At 36.3% G+C, this 22,147-nt stretch overlaps 2 protein-coding genes across 8 annotated transcripts in view; both read right to left on the reverse strand.

Moving 5' to 3' along the window:
- Positions 1-4,134, reverse strand: part of CLCN4 (chloride voltage-gated channel 4) — a 49,748-nt gene extending 45,614 nt beyond the window's left edge. The window contains exon 1 of the mRNA XM_026117254.2: positions 1,881-4,134. The gene's annotated coding sequence lies outside the window, so the exon portion shown is untranslated. The remainder of the gene's footprint in view (positions 1-1,880) is intronic.
- A 1,218-nt stretch (positions 4,135-5,352) lies between these two features.
- WWC3 (WWC family member 3) overlaps positions 5,353-22,147 on the reverse strand; it is a 106,135-nt gene continuing 89,340 nt past the window's right edge. For 4 of the 7 annotated variants that reach the window (XM_064500470.1, XM_026117051.2, XM_064500452.1 and 1 more), the window contains exons 15-23: positions 20,074-20,266; positions 16,045-16,212; positions 15,185-15,336; positions 14,446-14,605; positions 13,115-13,279; positions 11,557-11,649; positions 10,221-10,451; positions 9,303-9,430; positions 5,353-7,846 (exon numbers count right to left, since the gene is read on the reverse strand). In XM_064500470.1, the coding sequence (XP_064356540.1) occupies positions 7,780-7,846; positions 9,303-9,430; positions 10,221-10,451; positions 11,557-11,649; positions 13,115-13,279; positions 14,446-14,605; positions 15,185-15,336; positions 16,045-16,212; positions 20,074-20,266 (1,357 nt within the window). In that variant the 3' untranslated portion in view covers positions 5,353-7,779. The remainder of the gene's footprint in view (positions 7,847-9,302; positions 9,431-10,220; positions 10,452-11,556; positions 11,650-13,114; positions 13,280-14,445; positions 14,606-15,184; positions 15,337-16,044; positions 16,213-20,073; positions 20,267-22,147) is intronic. The other 3 variants (XM_064500459.1, XM_064500454.1, XM_026117044.2) reach the window with 2 other exon arrangements.

Consider the following 22,147-nt stretch of genomic DNA (forward strand, 5'->3'; position numbering starts at 1 on the left):
CGTAAATCCCTACACTGCTATTTACTGAGTTTCCCCAGTGTATGTTTAGACCGGTACCTTGTCCTTTTTGCTTGAAAAATGCCTGACAGATCAGGAGACCAAGAGAGCTTCTGCTTTATATGTATTTCACTACAAAATACAAATATGGTCCTGGACGGGGGCGAAACAGATCACGCTTGTAAAACATACGGACTGCAATTCTAGTGGGTATGTCATATCAACGAATTGCCAAGTCTCGGTGCGTACTGTGAATAAGAACATAAATCAGCATACTTTTAGGTGCCAGGAAGAATTGACCCAACAGTTCTCTTGACATTTCAGAGGAAGTTTTTTTATAAAAGAAAAAAAACCCACTGAGAACTGGCACCATCAGAATACAACTCTTACTAACTATGTTCTCGTAATACGACTTTTAGATTTGTATGTCTCACTTTTGTGCCTCAGTGCTGAAAAGCAGAGGTCTCTAAAGAAGTGAAATTGCCTTTTTTTCTTTTCTTTTCCAGTTCAGATTCCCCTTTTCCCATCTAGTTTTCCTTTTGCTACATACAGCCTGAAAAACTGTTGTCCTTTTTGCTCGATTGCTTTCAATTCTTCAGAACATATTAGACTTTGCACACTTGCGGATTCTGCGACAAATTCATCTTTCACTAGGACATGCAAAGTACTTCAACAGAGGAGATCTGAAATATCCTCCACAAGTATATCGATGTGCACACAGAGACTCTACACATGGCAAACTGTCAGATTTTTCAATAGAGAGAAAAAATTATCTGAACAAAGGACATGATTTTCAAGAATAAAAACTTCCTGTACACTGTAACTGAAAAGTCATCTGACTATCTGCCTGATGCTGCTGTGGCTGAGTCATCCTCCATTCTCCAGCAAAGGCAAAAAAATATTCATCAGAATTCTTAATGCATAAAACCAGGATAATTTTCTTTTTCTGACTGGCTAAGGCTCATAAATGAATTCAGCCTCTTGCATTCTAGCATTTGTATTAAAACAAAAAATAAATAAAAAATAAATAAAAAGCAAAAATAAATTAAAAAGGCAATCCAGAAAAAAAACGACGTAAGACAGCATATGTTCTCTGCGAATACATGTCTTTATTATTTGTACAGAGCACATAATTAAGCTCCCACAGCAGAAAAAGAAAACAGACTCTGGATTTCGCTATATAAATACCAACAGTCCAAAAAAATCAATTTTGTGCAGATTTTTCAGCATTTTGGTGATTGGCATTTTGTGTAAAAAGTAAAAATCTGCTTGTCATCTCATATGTCCTTCCTGGAAAATACTTTTTTTCTTGCTTATGTTGGATGACAAACAAAACCTATCTTACACTACAGCAAATTATGCAAGAAACCTGCCAGGCTAGGTACTTTCAAACCATGTCAGCAAAAGTTAATAACAAAGGAAAATCCTCTTTCCACAAATACATTTACTAACCCCCTAAGCAAGTTAATCCTCATTCCTTTTTAAGCTTAGAGACATCTATTTCTACAACAACTTCCTTTGGGCACTGAGGAAAAAACAGGAACATAACTAAAACAATATTGCTGTTCTCCCTTTGCATGACAGAATGATGGCTGCTCACGTAAATACAGAATTTAGCAGACACATGAAGCACCCATACCAAAATACACGGACAACGGGCCTTCTTCAGCTTTAAAGCTCCAGCTAGCAGCATTTCCACTGGAGGTGTCAGCCGGAAGATCAGTAAAGAGCTAGAAGCAGCTTCTGCACCTGCAAACCCTCTGCTTGCACAGAAACTATTTGCTTTATTTTCTAGCACAAACTCTGCCCAGCAGAGTTGGAGCTCGGGGATGGCAGCACGGGAGCAACTGGCAAATTAATTTTTCAAGAATTATGCTGCTTACCTGCAATGCAACATCATTTAGCCCAGTCCCAAAGATTGTAATAGCATCCTTTCTTTGGTGGTATGGCTGCAAAAGCAATGATGTCATGGGGAGGAAGCAGTAACAATCATGTGACTGCATCCTCCGTCTATAGGATATCTGATAGGGGAGGGAGGCAGGGAGAGACAGACCAGTTTGTAATCCTGCAGGATTAAACTGAAAGCTTGTTCACCCTTCCCTACGTATTCTGTGACCATTAGAACGTCTACTGCCTTTTTTTTCCCTTGACCTAATTATTTTTTAAAAAGGTGTTTTTTTTTTTGTTTTTTTTTTTTTTTTTGCAATAGCAATAACGAATGCATTTTTCATGAGGAAAAAGCACAGTAAGAAGTATGTTGCGTGAAAATTAAGTATTCATGTTGACACTGCAGCAACGCCCAGATGCCCTAATTATTTTCTTTCATCCTTATGAAATATGTAATCACAGCAGCTTGGAAATGAGACAAATCGCAATTTCATCATCTCTTGCATTTTTCCTTCTCACAGTGCTCTATTTCAAGCTTATCCAGACTGACTTCTCTGTATCACATTCAAGCTTTGCAAGCATACCTCAAAGGCTTAGTCCTTCTGTTACCTTTCCTTCATCCTCTCATTCTCCCACACCTGCATCCCTCTACCCCTCCTGCAGTCTTCTGCCTTCTCTTCAGTGCAACTCTTACTGTTTGAAAGATGCTCTCTTATATGCCAGCCTATTCTTTCTTTTCAAAACTCTGGCTTAAATTTTCCCTTGAAATATTTCAAAACCATCCTAAAATGTTTTATTAAAAAAAAGCAGTTGTCCAAACTTCCACATTTTGCTTAACAGTATGTTACAGCTCAGAACTATTATTTTTTAGATTTTCACTATAGCTTACTCTACAGGGTATTTTTGAGTTCTACACTAGAATAGTAATTTCAAAAGTTCTGATTGTACTAATTTTGCATGACCCTCTAGGATTACATTCTGAAATGCATACTTTATAATTGTTCTTTTAAGGACATAGTATAAATACTCAAGCATGTTTGTACACATGAAATGTTTTGTTTTATATCAGGACTTACTGCTCATTTTCCCTTATCTGAATACTGTGCATACTGGTTTTACCCTTAAGGGCACTTGGTGAAGTGCCTTGTATTACCAAGCAGATGCAACAGCTCGGTAGAGGGAAATCTTGTATAGACACACATGGAAATAGGAACGAACCACAGAGAAGGCAAACGTGGTTTCCACTCACCTCAAAGGTAAGGAGCACAATTCTGGAAAATTTTTTGTCCCAGTTTATGTGGACAGGTATTTATGGATGTGCTAAGCAAACAGTCTGGCCCAACAGATCTAGCTGGTTGATAGAGTGTGTACAAACTGCTCCTTTTTCAGAGTGGCTGCAAGGCTCCTCCAAATCTTGGCTTCAGGCTGCAGAAAGCTCCTGCACTCTATTTCTGATATGATACCCCAGCCAGAAGCCACATATTTTGGATTTTACTAGGAAATTTCAGCACTTAGCTTGCATCACCTGAAGTTCCCACACCTTTCTGGAGCATCCCTTTAGTGAAGAGATTTGCCTGTGACCTGCATACACAATACTGCAGCTCTCTCAGCATCATTCATTAATCAGTAATAGCCCCAGGTCCATTCTAACCGTGTCAGTTAAGTGTGGAAAACTGATAGAAAAGTCTGAACTTCCTGCCACTGTTGCCTACTATCTGCTTCCACTAAAACCAATATTAATACACCAATTGAATTCTGTGGAAGAAGTTAAACAAAACCGAGCACTTAATTTATTTTCTTGTTAATGCATCTGCAATTTTCCTTAATCAGGTTATGAGGGGGAAATAAGGAAAACAGCAATCAGCATTTAATCGGTCAGACTTAAACATCTAAATTTGGGCATTTCTGTGCTACAAGACACGTTATATGACACTGATACCATATCCTTGACACACAATAGTAATTTGTTGCACTAATCAAATGAGCAAGAGGCTCTCAACGCTCCACTTTTTCCTGGACAGTACTTCTAAATTCACTTCCTAATTTTCTCTTGTCTGTTACTGCAGCCGAACTCATGCAATCTCTTGCTGGATGTATGTTTTTAGCTTGATGGTCTAATTGTAAATACACTAAAGGGACAGAACACATAATTCAACATAGAAAATTATATTCTATAATCTAGGTATGTATGTTCAACTTTGACAGATTACAAGAAATTACAATAAACCAGAAATGGTTTATACTGACATTTTTCAAAGTATCAGCAAATCATTTAATTGACATTCACAGAGTTCAAAAACTTACCACAAGTCAACTTTACTCTTTGTTTTTTCCTTCTAATTATACTTACTCGATTGAGCAGTCTCATGAAAAAGAAAATACTGTTTATGTGATGTTTTGGAAATGACTGTTTTAGCATTTGCTAGCCTGCAGTTTTCTCAAGTCCTTCAAATCTCTGTAAACCTATTTTTTCTCCTTTCACACATATATCCCCCTATAGCTAAAAAACAGACTGGATGCAAAACAAGCAGTAAAGTGGCTTCTTTCTTAAAGATATAATTCACAGGAGTTTTACATCCAGCTGAAAACAAAATAACAGCCTACATAGTTCACCTAATTCCTAAAAAAGCATTTGGTCTCTTTATACAGCACTTACCTTAAAGTCTTGTAAAGTGCTTACAAGAATTGCAGCGAGAAATACACATACGACTTCATTCTTATAAGAGAATACCCATTCCCACATACCCATTATAGCTGCTGTTGTTGATCCTGATAGCAGCGAGACAGACACTGCTGATATTCCAAATGACTGTTCCTAGCAGACAGTTTAAAAATAACCCGAACTGTCATACTCTCAATGCCTTGCAAATACTGAACAGTGTCATATGTCAGTGCTACAATTTCCTCCATGTTCCTGCATCTTAGGGTAGCAGAGGGAAACTGAGAACAGCATTTCTGCAATTACCAAGGTCTAATGTCCCCTTTGTGAAAGCAGCAGGGCAGGTCAGCCTAAAAAAGTTAACCCAAATTTCTTCTGAGTGGCTTCCACCTAAGAAATAGCAGGAAGATGTTACGGAAATACTAATATCAAGTTATTTCCAATACATAGCTACAAAGTACAAATTTAACTTCTGTTAGAAAAAAAGGCAGCCCAAAGCATCCCAAGTGGAACTACTTGTAAAATCCAAAAATCTATGATACAGCCTCTGATATAGCTGTCAGCTTATCGAGAGAGCTGAAAGCACATACCTGCCATTCCTGTCACTCTGGATCCATTTCAGTTCTTCAGCATAACCTCTCTAAATTCTCTGATTTCACAGATTTCCTCTCATTTACTATCATTTGAAAATTCATTACATTCTATTAAATGACAGTGCTATACGATATTTTGTTATGAAAGCATTGTGAATATGGTAAATATAAACCATTCGAACAACATCTTATATTGTGGTACAGAACAAAACTCTATTTCCATTTATGGCAAATTATTTTATTTTATAGAAGAAATACTTTCAAATAATAAAAAAAAGACACAATCATACAGAACTGTGACAAAAATGAGAGAGATGAATACTGAATATAACTCATTACCACATCAAAGCAGAACTCATTACAGCAGTCAGAATCATGGACTCACAGAATATATCGATGACATCATACAGCGGTCACTATTTTAAAACATCAACAGAAACCCTACCAAACAGACCATCAGACATCAGCCCCATCACTATCCCGTCCCAGAGTAATTTAGGCTGGAAGGGAGGTCCCCAACCCAACCCCTGCTCAGAACAGGCCTAATTAGATCAGGTTGCTCAGGGCTGTGTCCAGTTGACTCTCAACACCTCCAAGGATGGAGATCCCACAACCTCTCTGGGCAACCTCTTCCAGTATCTGACCACTTTCGGGGTCCATCCTGTGTTGTCCATCCTTAAAATGAGGCATATGAAATTCTGACTAACTGATCTTTTCAAGTAATGAGAGCTGAAAAGCTTGCTGTCCCTAGACTTTTACCCAAACACTAACAATTTATACCATAATTTATTTGGTTTTACCTGCACAGTTTGAGTATCTCTAGTTCAGCCAGAAGAACCCGATACACGCCTACCAACACTCATTGGTAAGCACAGAGATGTCAGAATGGTTAGCATGATAAATGTTAAATATACTTTAATTTCACATACACTGCAATGCGATCAAATTACTCAATGCTTATAATGATCATAAGCCAAATAAAATTAAATGTTGTTAATCATACTGGCTGATTAATGATTTAGATTTTTTCCTCACTATTTTTTGCCTCAGCTTGGATAAAGCTATAAAAGCAATTCAGTTTCACCTTTGGGTTTTCATGATCTTCAACCCTGTAACACAGTACAAGTTCCTGAAACTCACAAACAACACTTACTCATTTATAAAATATTTGAACATATTCTATTGGTCAGAGGTTTTGATAAGTCTGCTTAGGATTTTGTTCTTGTTACTGTTTTGGTTTCCTGACATAAAAATCTGGAGCCAATTTGACCTGGTAACATCCCTTTAACCAAGAGACAGCATGATGTTCCTTTCTGGGTGTTTCCAGAAATTTTCAAAATAGGTCTTGTGTTGGGCACCTCTCTTTGTAGGTAATGTATAATTAGAAAATATGAGAAACTCTATTATAGTAGCTTAGTAAGAAGTATTTTTACATACTTGAAGGATGCAAGGACACAAAACTGGCATTCTCGGGAATTTAGGGTGACAGTCTTTCACTACAATGAATGGTCACAAGTAAAATTACTTCCTACTGGATTTTAGCTGGTCCAATTACCAATCAAGTGAGCTATGTCTTCCTGAATTATACACCTCATTTCTGGAAAGTGTCACTGTTCAACAAAACTCACATGTAGTAACCTCAAAGCATATGCTTCAAGATGAACATGTGTTTAAGCACCCTTACTTACAGCAGCTGCTTTCTGAAATTAGCACGTATGTGTTTTCCTGAATCAGAACAGAATTTTAAAAACTGCAGAAATGCTATACTGCATCAGCAGTTTTTCCACACAGCCAGCTCACAGTGTTCTTTTAGATCCCTCTTCATTAAACAACATTAAACATTCATTAAACAACAAAACAAAGACTGCCACCCTTTTCCTTCCTCCGTTTAAATTGAGAATCTAGTTAAGAATATAAAGATATTTTAGACACAACTGAAATGAAAACAATCTATTAGTGCACAGTAAGAACATGCAAATGAGTTCTGCAATGTTTAACATCACTTCTAATCAGTGTTAAGTACATTGCAGGTGATAATATTTTGCTATAACACAGACAGTGCTAAAGGATACAATGTACATAATAAGCTACAGATAATAAAGCTGAAAAAAGTGACAATTTTAGAACATAGTATTTTCATTTCAGGTATCAGAAACAAAACCAGCTCAATGGTTCCATTCTACTGTATGACAAATACTGAAGAACAAAATTTCAGTCTTAAAATACATCTTAAAGTAGGTATTTTCCTTCAAGGAAAAAAGGCACTATAAATAAATTACACTACAGTGAATTTGCCTGAACTCACTTTGTTTCTGTCTTCCAGCCTTTAAGTCAAATAAAACAGCATAAAAACTGTACACGCTCTTAACAGGATAGTCGATCTTTTATAAAATAAGTTGTCTTCAGAGATGTCAACTTCACAACAAGGAAAAACCAAGCCTTGTTGTAGTCACTATTATAAAATATATATATGTATATATATATTTATATATATGTTTTTGTTTACTTTTACTTTTTTTACTTTTTTTATTTTTTACAAAATGTGTATATTAGCTTTTGCACAATTTTTAAAAGAAACTTGGCTAATCTAATAACTTCATTAAAATAAAAGCGATAAATACTTCATGTTTACAATGCAACACATCATACATCATCAGCTGGCAGAGGAGGTATGTTAATCCTTGGTCTTGTAAAAAAAGCTATCTTCTCTCTGTGATTGAAAAAAGCAGATAAAAAGGAAGTCAATCAAATATATATATGCATTCTTCCCTGCCCCTCTCCCAAACCTATTTCTTTACTCTGGTTAGTGCTTACTAACTGTTACATACATAGTTTATTTGGATATAGGAAACTTACAAAAAACTTACAACTCTATACTTTTAGAAACATGCCCTAGAAAAAGAACACGGTTACTATTTTTGAAAATTTAGATGGAAGCTGTATACAACTTATTTGACATCACTAATAGTTCAGTTTAAAAAGGTTTCACCCATCAAGCTCTGCATAAGCCCCTTCTTTAATGAAAAGTTCACCCTTTTACATTTTGCAATAATGTCTACAAAAAAAGAAAACAAAAAGAGGAGGGCATTCAGATTTGTCTTTTCACTTCTTTATTGAGCAAACAGCACATGCAGTAAAATAAGTGTCATAAGAAGTGGGTAAGTGCATGCAAGGGGTAAGAATTTAAACAAGGAAAACAGCTTTTGCTTCATCTTCTACATCTATCATTTTATCCATTTTGCCATGTCTTTTTATATCTCCATAGACAAAGCATTAAAAAAACTCTTATTACCAGAAATATAAGCTATCAAAACAACGCTGCAATTTCTACTCCTCTGACTTCCTCTCCATCTCTCTATGAGAAGAAACTTTCTTGTTCTAACATAATTTAAGCAAAAAATTGTATTAAGGATAGACAGCTTTTCTATTTCATTTCAGTATTCCGAGTAAACAAGTTCTAAAATTCAAAACACTGGATTAGGTAGTCTAATGTAATGTTGTAGCTGAGTGTTCCCCCAAGCACTTACTGTATCACTAACATTTGCTTACTCCTGGTGTTTTTATTAATAAAAGCAAAAAAAAAAAAAAAGTATTGCTAAGGTAATAAAAATCTTCCTCTGAAATACACAGTAATGTTTATCATGTCACTTGTAGACAAAATAAATTCTCATAAAGAATAAAACTAAAAGGGAACACAGAGCAGGTGAACACAGATGAAACAGGAAATAAGGCACAGAGAAAGTTTCTTGAGAGAACAGCTAGAATATCAATGAATATTTTTAGGGAGAGAATGTAACTAGTAACGTGTATGTAGAACATTATACAAAACTATTTATGCGCCCACAGGCAAGCATTGAAGAATTGGCATATCATTTGCACTTGATTCTTATAGCTTAGGCTGCTTATCATTGCCTAAGCTATGTGTGCACTTGAAGACCTTTTTTTTATTTGATGTGTATTTCAGAATTTTAACACTGCAATTTTACCTTGGTTTCGGCTCCCTGCACTACAACTAGCTTAAAGGAAAGTCAAGTGCCCAAATCAACATACAGTTAAAAATTACTGGCTATATACAATACACAAGGAATTTGAGTTAGATGCTTCAGAGAGGTTTAATGTCTGGAATGAACTGTTGCCATGCTATTTCAGTACACATCACCACTTACCTAAAAGTCTGCACCTGAATAGGCTCCTTCTGGTTTTGCCCACGCAGCTGATATATTTCTTTTGATGCTTTCTTGAGCATCTTTTCAGCTGCTTGCTCTTGGTGATGTTCAAATTTGGTCTGTCTTGTCTGAAAACAAATAGTGAAAACATGATGCTAAAAATGATCACGCGAATGAATAAAACAGAAGAACACCTAGGTTAAACTAATATTCTTTTTCACTTACCACACTAAAACCACACAAGTATGTTGGCTGAAAGAGCCAATCTGAGAACCATGCATTAAAAAGTCTGACAGTGTTGTTTCATCTCTTAATGTTCTTAATATTCAGTTAATGAAATGTATTGCACTTGGATTGGTCAAACAAGACCTTAAAATTAAAGATAGGCTCATTCTTTGTCTCTTATAATCCAGTAGAAATAGTTTATTTTACAGTTTTTGCCACTTTCTGCTTATACTTTCCTTCTGCAAGAAAGGGAAAAAACTGAACACTTAGAGAACACTCCAAGTATTTGTAAAAAGTGGAACATGAAATCAGCAAAATTTACTTCAGAGGTCGAAGGTAAAGCAACTGTTGAAGTTCCAGTAATAATATCTAAAACTTTGAAAAAACACAAAGGAAATACTTTAAAATACCACACATTGAATGTTTTGCACATAATCTTATAGAACAACTATTGACATGGCAAATGATACCATTCTGCAGTAATTGTCTTCCACTAAATACACTGTTTAGTAATCATGCAATCGTGTTTTCACTGTGGCAACTCCAACAATACAGAAGCAACATTAATTGTTTGAAATACTCCATATTATAGAAGCTCTGTAAACATAGCTCTTTATAAGTGTTTTCACAATCCAGAAACTTCTGGATTAGAACTTTCTTAACATGTTGAGTGCCCATTTCATGCTACCATACCTGCCTCTCCGCTTCTTTCAACAAATTTCGGAATCGCTCATCACGAAGGACCCAGTGGGGTAGATCAGTCTGCCCTCTGAGTTGGGCATCTTCCAGACGCTGCCTCAACTCTCTTAAAGCACATATCTCCTCGTTCAGCTGTCTCTGTCTAGTTCTGGATGCCTGGAGGTCCAGCTCCAGGTCTAGGGATGTCCTTGCCATAAGCTCAGCCAAAGATGATCTGCAGGACTGCTAAGTTATTAGGATTCAAATAAATGCACAATACATTACTCTCAGCATGGTGCACTGGCCTGTTTTTAGCTACATAGGACATACATTTTATGTATTTGCTTCACACATGGAAGCTTCCCTTGACACAAAGTTTTGGAGAGATTATTCATATCCCATACTGAAAGGTTAACTAGCTTTAGGGGTTTTCCGTTCAGTAGATAAAACTTTTTCAAACAGTTCTTTCTACCACCTCCTTTTACTCCTTTTGGCTTATAAATATTTAACCAATTTAAGTTTATGGACTAAACTTTTATGTTATGCTGATAATAATGCAATATGAAAGCCTGATAAAAACATAATATGAAATACTCATAACTGTATCATGATATTGGAGAATACCGTATTGAGCGATGGATTCCCATTACATCATTTTTATTCAGTATTGGATTTAAGATACTTTCTGAATCAGAGTGGGGGGCCATGATTTTCTGCTTGCCTCTACCAGCAAGAAATGAACCTCTGCCTATCAGGCTCAGCTGTATTGGCCATTGATTTACAAGGAATGAAATGCTTTCCTGCTCTGTGCACTTGTTCTGCTGAGAAGGGGGTGGAGGGAAAGGAGAACTTAACCTATTACGTAATTTCTAAACACTTGAGCCTTAAATACTAAGGGGTTTGCTAGGCTGCCTGGAAGGGTACCAAGATTTCTTCTGTCACATTCCCACACACTTCTGTGGGTCTGCACCCTTCATTATAAACCAGCTTTTAAGATTTAACAAACTTGATATCTAAAGCAATACAAATTCATTGCCTGTTAAACAAATTACCACATCAGCCACACCTTCTCTTTTCCTCAGCAATTGTGCACAACTATATTTCACTTCTCAATCTTCCCCTTTTAGCTAAAAAAAAAAAAAAAAAAAAAAAAAAGAAAAAAAAAAGAAAGACCACGCACAAACCAAAAAACAACACCTTCCCCCCAACCAATAACACTATGGAAGCCTCATACACTTCAAAACACACCAGATTATATCTACAGACATCTAAAGCTCAGGTATAAAAGTATCACTGTTCTAACAATTTAATAAAATATAACAAAAAATAAAAAACAGCTTCCTAAGTATACCTGCTTATACCGTAAAGTACGCCTTTCCAACGTATTCCGGACAAAAGGTGACTTCCTTGGCAGAGTTGAACTGTCACTGTCACTGCGATACAGCTGATTGGAAAAGATAGTGAAAATAAATATGGCATGCTTACGAAGTCATCTACATTCAGAAAACTGGATGTTTTTCTTTTGAGGCTTATTTAAAACAATGCACTGAAATGGCCTTGTTCTAAGCAACTGGTATTTTTTCAGGTTCGATCACATGCTTGCCTGTAGCTATTTATAAAGAAATAAATTTACATACAATACTGCTCATACTGAGTAGTTATAATAATTAAAGAAAACTTCAAAACCTTCAACATGATCTTTAACATTTTAAAGCTATATTTGATCAACCATTCTACTAACTATCCAAGGTATTGTAACCTAAAACAAAAAAGGGGGGGACGGACAACTTAAAGGCATTAATGCTTTTTTTCTAAGGCATATACTGTAAAGGGCATAAACTATACAGTCTCTCTCTTTCTTTCCTCTGATTTTAATTAAAATCAGATCCATTATTAGGTGAGGTTGCACTGTTTAATATTCTTTCTCTTTTATGCTATCTTTGTTCTGGTAGCTAAGGGTCTTACACTTCCATATGTCATAAACGGATACGGAATCAGGAAAACACACTGAAGAATTTAAATTGGGCCATAGATGCACTGTGTGCAAAATAATTAACAAAGAGAAAAGAACAGCAGATTCTTGGTTTAGGAAAAAAACATAAAAGGTTAGTGTTATGTTTCTTAAGGAAAAAACTGTTAAAATCATTACCACATTTTCAAACTCAAGGCCTGAAAAGCTTATGAAAAGTGTGCAATTACCACTATTTGCACTCTACAAATGTAACAAAATCAATACTGATGTATTGACTCCGCAATAACGTTTATAAGCCTTTTGCAGTCGAACATAGCAACGACTCAGCATGAACATGAAAATTGTTTCACCAGTTCTCAATTACTTTCACCAGGGCAGCACTCAGGAATCCTGAAAAAGGTCCAACTGTAAGGGGGCATCCTATGATTATGCCATTCACAACAGCAACAAAAAATTTCTAAGAAGACTGATGCATTAACCATAAGATTAGGCAGTCAATCCCCTTTTCCCAACTTCTACGTACCTGAAAGTTAAACATGGCTTCTATATTAGCTGTTTATACACCTCATTAGACAGCAGAGAGATGACTGTACCTCTATAAGATGAATCATTCTAGCCTAATATCCTGGGTTGCCTGGGAAGGAGCCTAGGGTCTAATTTATCATAGGTTCTTAAATTTTAATTGAAATAAATTCAGGATTAAATGCTTAAAAATAAAGATAGGGAACTGGGAGATCGCTTTCCCATTGTAATGTTTAAATTCAATGAAAAACTACTCATAAGTATTAAAAAGCAATATCTGTTTCTTATAAATACAATCCAAGTTTTAGGAAAAAATTAACAAAAACATACACAGTGCTTGAATCTGTTTTCCTATACATGTGAGTCTCTCTCCTTCCTCCTCTCCCCCCGCCCCTTTTTTTTAAGCCCTACTTACTCTGCAAACATATTGACTTCGTGCTCCAGGCGAGAAGGTCTGGGAACGAACAATAGTGCTACTACGAACGAAAGCAGAACCTCGTGGCCTGCGACTAGTTCTCTCTTTCGGAAGAATAGCAACTTCTTCAGGAAACAGATCCTCAGTGTTAGTTTCCTTATCTACCTAAAAATTCAGCAAAGAAAATTTTTAAGTTTTTTTTCTTACATTCTCTCTCACCAAAAATAACCAGACTTTTCAACAATATCAAAAGTAAGCAATTCACTCTGTTAGCTATGATCAAATTATAATGAATACAGTGAACAGAGTGAACAGTAAACTCTTCTCATTTTAGCAAGTTTTAAAACAAGATCATTCACAAGTGTAAGATTAGTTTTCAGCAGCCTTTGCTGTAACACAAACCATCATGAGATTGATTTTAAAACTGCAGAGCACAAAGACTGCATTCAGCATCAACTCTTCAGCGTTAACCAAGCTGCTACCTGATCTCCTATCGCAGTGGAAGGAGAAAACTCAGTCACCTTTCAAAAAGCGGGGTGATTCTAAAGCAAGGAATAACCTTAAAACTGGAGGAATTCAAAAGAACAGAAAGAATACATCAGAAGGTAACCAAAAGACTGATGAAACAATGATGTAAGGATACTAAAATATTTGGGAATACAGAAGACATACGCTACTCTACCAAAGCCTCCAAACTTTAAGATAACTCATTCCTCAACAGGAAGTATGATTTTCCCAAAAGGCAATACAAAGAGCTTATGGTCCTTTACTTCAATGGAAGTGTGCTGATTTCAGCTTGTTGATGATTATTTTCAATATCTCGTATCTTGGATACAAAAGATTTTAAATATATCAGTTTTGGCATATTAGTTCTGAAAATTTCAACTGTATTCATTGCAACACTGAAACAGCCATACTGTTAAAACACTGAGCTTTTTCTTCATAATTCTTTCAGGAATTCTTATTTTTCACTTGAATTTGAGCATGATCTTTTCTGTGATGATTTCAAGCCAACACCGTCATTGTAACAAGTGCACATTTGCAGCCTGGATAAAGGTAGCAGTGAAAATAGCTCATCTTTTGGTGTAAAAGACTAATTCTGCCCAGAAAATATCTAGCAAACAAAACAAAAAAACATCCCTAAAGAGGGCATTTTTGACAAGCCAAAAGGCATGTTGCTGTCATCAAGGCAGGGCTCATACAGGGTTGCTAATGTCAGTTCTGATTCTCTCCCAATCAATTCATACTTGAACTCAACAAGCAGCTGTAACACCCTGTGTGTGTGCCAGGCATCATGGCAGTTTCAGTGCTGCAGTGTCTTCTCTCATTACCTTTAGTGGCAGAGACTGCATTTTTCCAGAACCGTACTGGCCCACTTGAGTTGCAAACATATGTCCAGGTAATGCATCCCCACAGAAGGGCTCTGGATAAGGAGGACTAGTCTGGGTGCAATTACTACATCCACTGTCAACAGATTCTGCCTGCCAGCTCCTAAAGTCAGAACATTACAAAAATTTTTTATGTACGAAAAACAGCATGAAATTATGCATAGCATTTATACATTTCAATATCCAAGTCAGATATCAATATCCAGTAATATCCAATAATGAGTATTATTTCTGCAGTAGAAATACAAGCTTTTCAAAGGAAGAACATAACCCACTTGCATTTCTGCAGCTATACAGAAAAACAAATACCTTTCATGCCAAAAATCACCCTTCCTAATTTCCTCAAAAAATCCCTTGACATTTTCCCATATGACTACAAAATCTTTAAGTACTTTGCTGTTGTACAGCCATTACAGCACATTCCTAGCAAATTTTCTGTTTGCTCTAAAACTGCTTTCCCAATCCCCAAATTGCAAGTCCTACAAACTCAGCTAGCAATTCAAATAAGGGTTTTTTTTGGTTTGCACATCATCACATGATAAAAGCATTTTATTCCCTTAACACTAACAGTGAGCATATCTCAGAATAAGGATCTGCTATTTCTACTGCTGTATTTTAGACTACAACCACAGCATAAATGCCACTCAGCTATTTCATGAGGTATTTAAACTACTGTTTTTACCTTTCTGAGATGGCTTCTGCCTGATCTTCTTTTCTCTCCATCTCTAGGATTTCCTCCTCTGTGTACTCGAGTTTCACTCTCTCTTCTGCCAGCTCTCTCTCTACTGCTTCCAGCTGGGCAGTGGTCCTAGCTAACAGGGCTGTCACTGCATCCTGGAAGGTAAACTAGATTTTAAATAAAAGTATTTGAACAAGCATTGCTTTTAACATCTGCTATTCTGGGGGAAAAAAAAATCACCACGGCATGTTCATTTAAAAAAAAAAAAAAAAAAAAACAAAAAACCACCTGTCCTGAATATCAGTGATCAAAAAGTAGATGGTGTTCCATGACAAATGGAGACAGGGCAGAAAATGAATGCTTTACAGCTGTACTGAATAGCAGTTCACAAGATAAACTAAAAAAGCTGAGTTCAGTCAGACCTCTTCTGGGGATGGGAGTCTTTATCGCACTGTGAAGCATCATCCAGTAATTTAGGCCAGAAGGGACCTCTGGATGTCAGCTAGTCCAACCTCCTGCTCAAGGCAGGGACAGCTTCACACCACAGCCCTTCAAGTACTGAAACTCTCCAAGGACAGCAATTCCACAGCCTCTTCCAGCGCAGTGGCACAAACTTCCAAAGAGTATCAGAACATCAAACTGCAGCTTGTGCGTACAAACATACACAAAGCACTATTTCAAGCACCTGTCCAGACATGATCTAAAATAATTATTCTTTGAATAACCTGTCCTTACCACAAAAGCTAAATTAAGACATCACCTTCTGTGCACTTTGCAAGCAAAACTGCACCTAAGAGATAAGATCACAAACAACTGCCCAGAAGGTCAAACAAAGTAAACAAGTTACTTTTTCCCAGCCATACTATTTTAACTGTAGTTACATTTCCAGAAGACCGGGGAATACTTTCTTCACACTGATTTTTGTTCTTGGCTCTCTGGGGGTCTGAACCAGTGAAGATCTGAACAGAATACCAGTGAAGCTGCATCTCACCAGAACTCTCTGCATCAGTCAGATTGATCTGAGCAATGCCCTGCAAACAACGAACAACATTGACCACAATAAGATAAACATATGCAATATGACAGATGTCCTCTCCTTTACAGAGAATTTCACTTATAATGTAAAAACAATTTTATCGAATCCTATCCATCTCTTAAAAAAAAGTCTCTCTCAAAAGTAGACAGATTTGTTTCTGTTGCATTATGAAGTATAAGAAATACTGATTTTCCTTGCTTCTTGTTACCCCTAAAAAAGATCAGGATATGGACATTTAGGTTTTTTTAATTGAAAAATAAAATCATTATGACTGATGTTGGTGTGATTGCTCTGGCTCCTAGCTCTTAATATTTTATAGCAAAACCCCTCCCCTAGTTACATATTTGATTTTCACAGTTGCTTAAATTGGCATTATTCAACAATAGCATTACTTCCAGTTAATCTAGTTTCACTTGACAGAACTATATACAGAGATACTCTTCAGTTCTCTGATTCTCACAAGTATCTTCCAAAGAGAAAAAATGGTCAAGTAAAACAATTTATTTTTTTTCTGCCTGTTTACATCATGTTAGTCAAATAGGCCATAATTCTATTTTTTCCCACTTTCTAAGCCATCCTTACATATCCCAAATTCAGGTGATAAAAGTTTTAATGGAAGCTTCCCACTAAAAGTATTTCCAAATATAAAGTACGCTTACTTGTCTGACAGTGCTCACTTAAGAAATATCTAAGCAGTGCTGACCTAAATGAAAAACAGCTGTGAGCAAATCCATGCCATTTTTTAATCATTTTGCTAGCTGGAGATATGATTTTGTATTACTTAGCATTTAATTACCGCTTTTGGCTTTATCCAGCTGTCACTACAACCTGTTCATTTCCATGCTAATGGATCACATGCTAAAAATGTTTAAATTTATACTGATGGAGTAATCATGTAAAAATTGATTTTGATCTCACAAAACAAATAGCTAGAGGTACTGATTTTAACTGTAAAGGCAGTACGAAATGTATACAGAAACTGCAGTCAATCTTGAGCAGGTAAAGGAACAGTTAATTAGAAAATAATCAAACAGTCATTTTATTGTTTTTCCAAGCTGAATGTTCCCTGGGGCTCTGTTTAAACAGGTGTATAATGAACAAGTGACAACAATTTTTAAAACCAACAAAAGAAGGTCACACTGGGATCCAGCTCATTACCAAGAATGCAATTTTATGTCAGTATATTGGATACTACAAACAGATACCTTTTTAATGCATGAAGCCTTCTAAGGATCTATTTATTCTGACACAGTATGAGAGAGAAACATCTCTCACGAATATTCACACCCCTGCATCAGACTTGGAGAATGCTTAAGAGATGCTCATTTTGTTTTGGGGGGTGAAGGGGAAAGCTATTTTTCTCTGACACAAACATAGCATAAAACGTGTTTTGACTTTTAAGATTTCTCACACTACCCTATCACTTGTAAAGTATCTAAAAATGCACACCAAAGAACTCACTACAAACTGAATGACTAACTGGGTAGAAAATCAGCCTCAAAACCTGTTAATAATTATCACTACTGATCGGAAGGATCAATATTTCACCTCAAACTCAAGATTCTGAACTCACTCGAAACCACGAGCAAGTCAAACTGGGTCTGCCAGCAGTCTGGCACGTGCCTGCTCTGATACAATATATTTGTTAACGACCTGGACGAAAGAATAGTTAATGCATTATAAATCTCTTAGCAATGTGAAAGAGACTGTAAAACTCATGAGACAAGGATCAGAAAAATAGGACAGATGTTCTAAAATAAAAAAAAACTGCAGAAAGACAAAGCGTTACACTCGGAGAGGACAAATCAAGTAAATTAATACATGGGGAATAACTGGTTGGTCAGAGCTGTAAAAGATCAGAAACCGAGACTCAAACAGCAATGCCGTGTGATTGCAAGAAAGGCAATCACATTTATTTGATGTTTTAACAGGAGCAATACATGCTCAGCATGGAAAATAACAACTCCCTTATCTCAACACTGATGAGGCCACCAGCAGAGAAATAAACCGAGTTAAGGAACCAGTCTCTGAAAGCTGTAGAAAAGCTGAAGAGAGTCTCTGAGCACGGCAGGGCACATGCGCAAAAGGCTGAGGCAACAGAAAGACCATCCCGCAAGTTCAGTACATTTACGCCTCCCTCAAAGCAAAGTCTGGAACTATTTGCCAGAATATTTCTTCTGTTATTTTCTTTCCCTGCCATGTACAACTATTTGTTTGACTTTGGATAAATTGCAGTCTGGCTTCTGCATTTAGGAAAGCATTAAACTGCCATAACCTAACTGAAAAGAAAGCAGTCATCAGGAACTTCAGAAACACACAGAGCATCACATTGATGGAACAGACTGTAATCTCACTGCAAAAGATTTCGGAAGAGAGTTAGAGAGGCCATCACAACAGTTGCGAAGAGAGGTAACGAACAATCTGTCGTTTTGAAAACACACTTATTTTCAACTTACTGCAAAAGCTGACAATGATGGTAATATTTAAATACAGACTTCAATGCGCCTACTTTAAAAAACATGATGTTGTTTGCTCTCTGAATGGTACTGTTAGCTTATCCTAAAATATGCTAGAACTATCTTTTTCTAAAGTAGCTGATGATAAAACAGCACTGAAACTATGAAAGACAGAAAACAATCCTACCAATATGATATGAAGAGCTATCAATTTTTGCTAATTTAGAAATAGCAGTTTAAATAAAACAGCCCTAAAAACTTAGATGCATTTATGTCAATATAAAAATGCTTTACACTGAAATAACTATTTAGCTTCCCAGAGGAACAGACTATATCAGTACAAAGCATTTCATACCATATACCCAGCCCACTCTTGAGATGCTTTCTCTTTAATTAGGTTGTAGTATTAAAAATGACAAAACTTCCCACCACAGACAAGCACTTGAGTCTGCTTCTGTTAATATTAAAAACATTGCTTATATAAGATACTATCTAGTTTTATAGGTAGGCTAGCAAACATGCATTCATGACCGTATTTGCTAAAATAGACACCTGGTGTCCATTGTGTAGGATGACACTGAGCTGCCTGTACCTCTTAACTATCTCAACAGGCTTAAAACAATTTCATTAAACCATTCAAATGGCAGCTTGCTGACTTCTAAACAGCCAGGACATCAGCCTCAGATAAATTTATTTAAGAATATTTACACTAGAAAATACCTAAATAAAGTTAACACAATTTAAACAACGGTCACATTTATTTGAATACATTTACATTAGCAGTCTTAATCAGTTTAAAATAAAGACTAATATATTAATTGCCTGCTTGGACATTATTATAGTGCAATGAGTGTTTGTCAAAAGGAAGTCTTACAGAGAAGAGTTTCATTTTTACAAAATGCTTTTATTCTTTACACCAGTGCTTGAAAAACCTGCAGTTGCTAACTCTCCCCAAAGCAGACATTTGTAAGAAATATATTAAATAAATAAAATTAACCCTTTAGGTACTAAATCCCATAGCAAACAATCCAAATATCAATTTTAAATATGGCTCTGCAATGATATTAAATAAAAGTACTCTTTAAAATGCTCCAATTATTAGACTCTGTCAGTTTTGCTAATTACTTCTGATCCTTTTTGCAACCAAAAGGCATGTATTTCAACTTGAAAAAAAATCCCATCTTTAAGAGGTACTTACACTTATTTTTTTTAATTAACAAAGCCACAATTACTCTAAACTTTACTAAAAGAAGTTCCTTACAAACACATTAATATATAATTCTGGCAGCACTTCTTACAAAAAAAATAAAGTTTTCACTTTCTTTCTAATCTTACAGATTATTCTTCAAGTAACTTTAGCTCCCCATATCACAGGGCTTTTAGGAAAAAGGACCACTTACCAATAGTTCTTCTTGTTGCTGATGGTCAACTGAACAGATATACAGCTGCAGTGATTTTAATTTCAAAACACTTGAATGCACAGGGATTCGGAAAACTTCATTGAATATTAACGGAGTTTGGAATTCCAAAGATCTAGAGCAGTAAGTGGTTGGTGTGCCTGATTCAAGTGGTGGCAAATAAACTCTCACATGACTAGGAAGAGCAAAATAGACAAACAGCACAATTGAGATAAAGAAAGCTACCTTCAGATTTTCTGCATTTCTGAAAATCAAGCTAAGCAAAAACATAAATGTAACTTCTACATTAAGAATGTGCTCTGAGAGCTTTGTTACAGGAATGTGTTTTGTATTCTTAACACAGAAGAACTGCAAAGCTGATTTGGAAACCCTGACTTTTTCTAACGCTACTGATGAACCTAGACAATACAATTTAGAGATGAAAATCAGTTGCCTAAGCAGAGGCACCAAGTGCCACTTGAGATGCCCTGAGGTATCCGAAGCATCTACATGGGCCTGGCAAATATGACATAGGATCTCTGGGAGAGCTACAGCCCTCCTTAGCAGCAGCAGCTGGAGGCCAGATGCTGTGCTATGACATTTCAAATTGAAATAGATGCCTATGTTTAGGCAACTGAATTGCACCATAAGTGTCACTGCTCCATTTCTTCCTTCCACCCACTAAGCATGCATCTTTCTTCCCTGAGAAACTCAGCATGAAAAGCAGGCAAAAGACACCTACAGGCAATGCATTCGTATGCTGTCTTAGAACACAAAATTTACCTATCTGCTACTGCTACATTTGAGCCTCCATACCAGAAAATAAATAAATAAATAAATAAAAATCCACAACCACTTTCAATGCGTCAGAAGGCAGCAGAGCTATTTAAAGTTAGTGTTTCTGCGCTCTCCTTATCCTGTCTACTTGTTCAGCCCCTGCAATACCTTACTCCTTGTCATAATTTCCCTTGTGCCAATAAGCAAGGTCATACAACTGTGCAGCAAACCCAATCAGGAAACTCATCAGGGTTAAAAAGCTAACTTGGCACTAAATAAATAAATAAATAAAATCCAGCTCAGAGGCTCACTCTAGTTGACTACACAACTGCATAAAGTCTTGTGCCATCACAAGAGAGGGGATGATATGGGCAGACAAAGAAATGGTTAGATGACAATTGGAAGAGCTTGCTACGGTGCTGGAAGGTGGAGCACCAGTTAGCTAAACTGGTCTAAGAGCTAATTCTGTAAAAATAAAGCAACTCCTCTACTCACCATCTGCTGCAGGTAACCTCCTCTCCCATCTCCAGTAACCCTAATTCAGTAAACGTATAGTTGCAGGAAGGAGTTCATTAAACTGCCTGAAAGATATTCTGGTTTTGGTAGTATTTTTCTTTTTTTAGGCTAGTCAAATGAATTGATTTACCATGCAAGCACATAATTTCTTGATTCTACCCAAAGTTATTAAATGAGAAGGATGGGGGACAAAACTGCCCTTCTGAGTGTCACTTAAGATGCCCGACTGCCTCAATTGCAATGTCCAAGAAATCCTTCAAAGTCATCCTTTTCCCAGGTCACAGTCACTATGACCTTCTTCAGATCATGTTTACTTCTTTTTCTAATTACGAGGGAACATAGCTGTGTACTACACAATACTCACATATTTCCCTAGCATTCCCTTGTATTCACTCTGAAAACAAAGCAAAAGACTGCGACTAGGTCACTGACCTATATCAAAAATTTCAACTGGAGGTTTACAGGGTTAGCAAGATCAAGCTTTCTGAACAAAGTTCATTCAGTGAGACTTATGTCAATTGAACAACTCCCACAGAATGATTTATGTTACAGTACAACAGTATTACCTCACCTCCATTTTCCGAAGTTTTCAGACAAGTTGTCTCAAAACATATAAGAATCAACAAATATCAGGGGTCATATTTCTTCAAAATAGGTTAAGATACATATCACTAGATAAGACTGTCTTTTACATTGCCATTATTTAAGAGGTACTTATTAAAACAAAGTAATGTTCTACATGATGTCATATGGAATTGGAAGAAATAGCATTAGACAGAGGTCT

Source organism: Dromaius novaehollandiae, chromosome 1, assembly GCF_036370855.1.
Source record: "Dromaius novaehollandiae isolate bDroNov1 chromosome 1, bDroNov1.hap1, whole genome shotgun sequence".
Taxonomy (NCBI): domain Eukaryota; kingdom Metazoa; phylum Chordata; class Aves; order Casuariiformes; family Dromaiidae; genus Dromaius; species Dromaius novaehollandiae.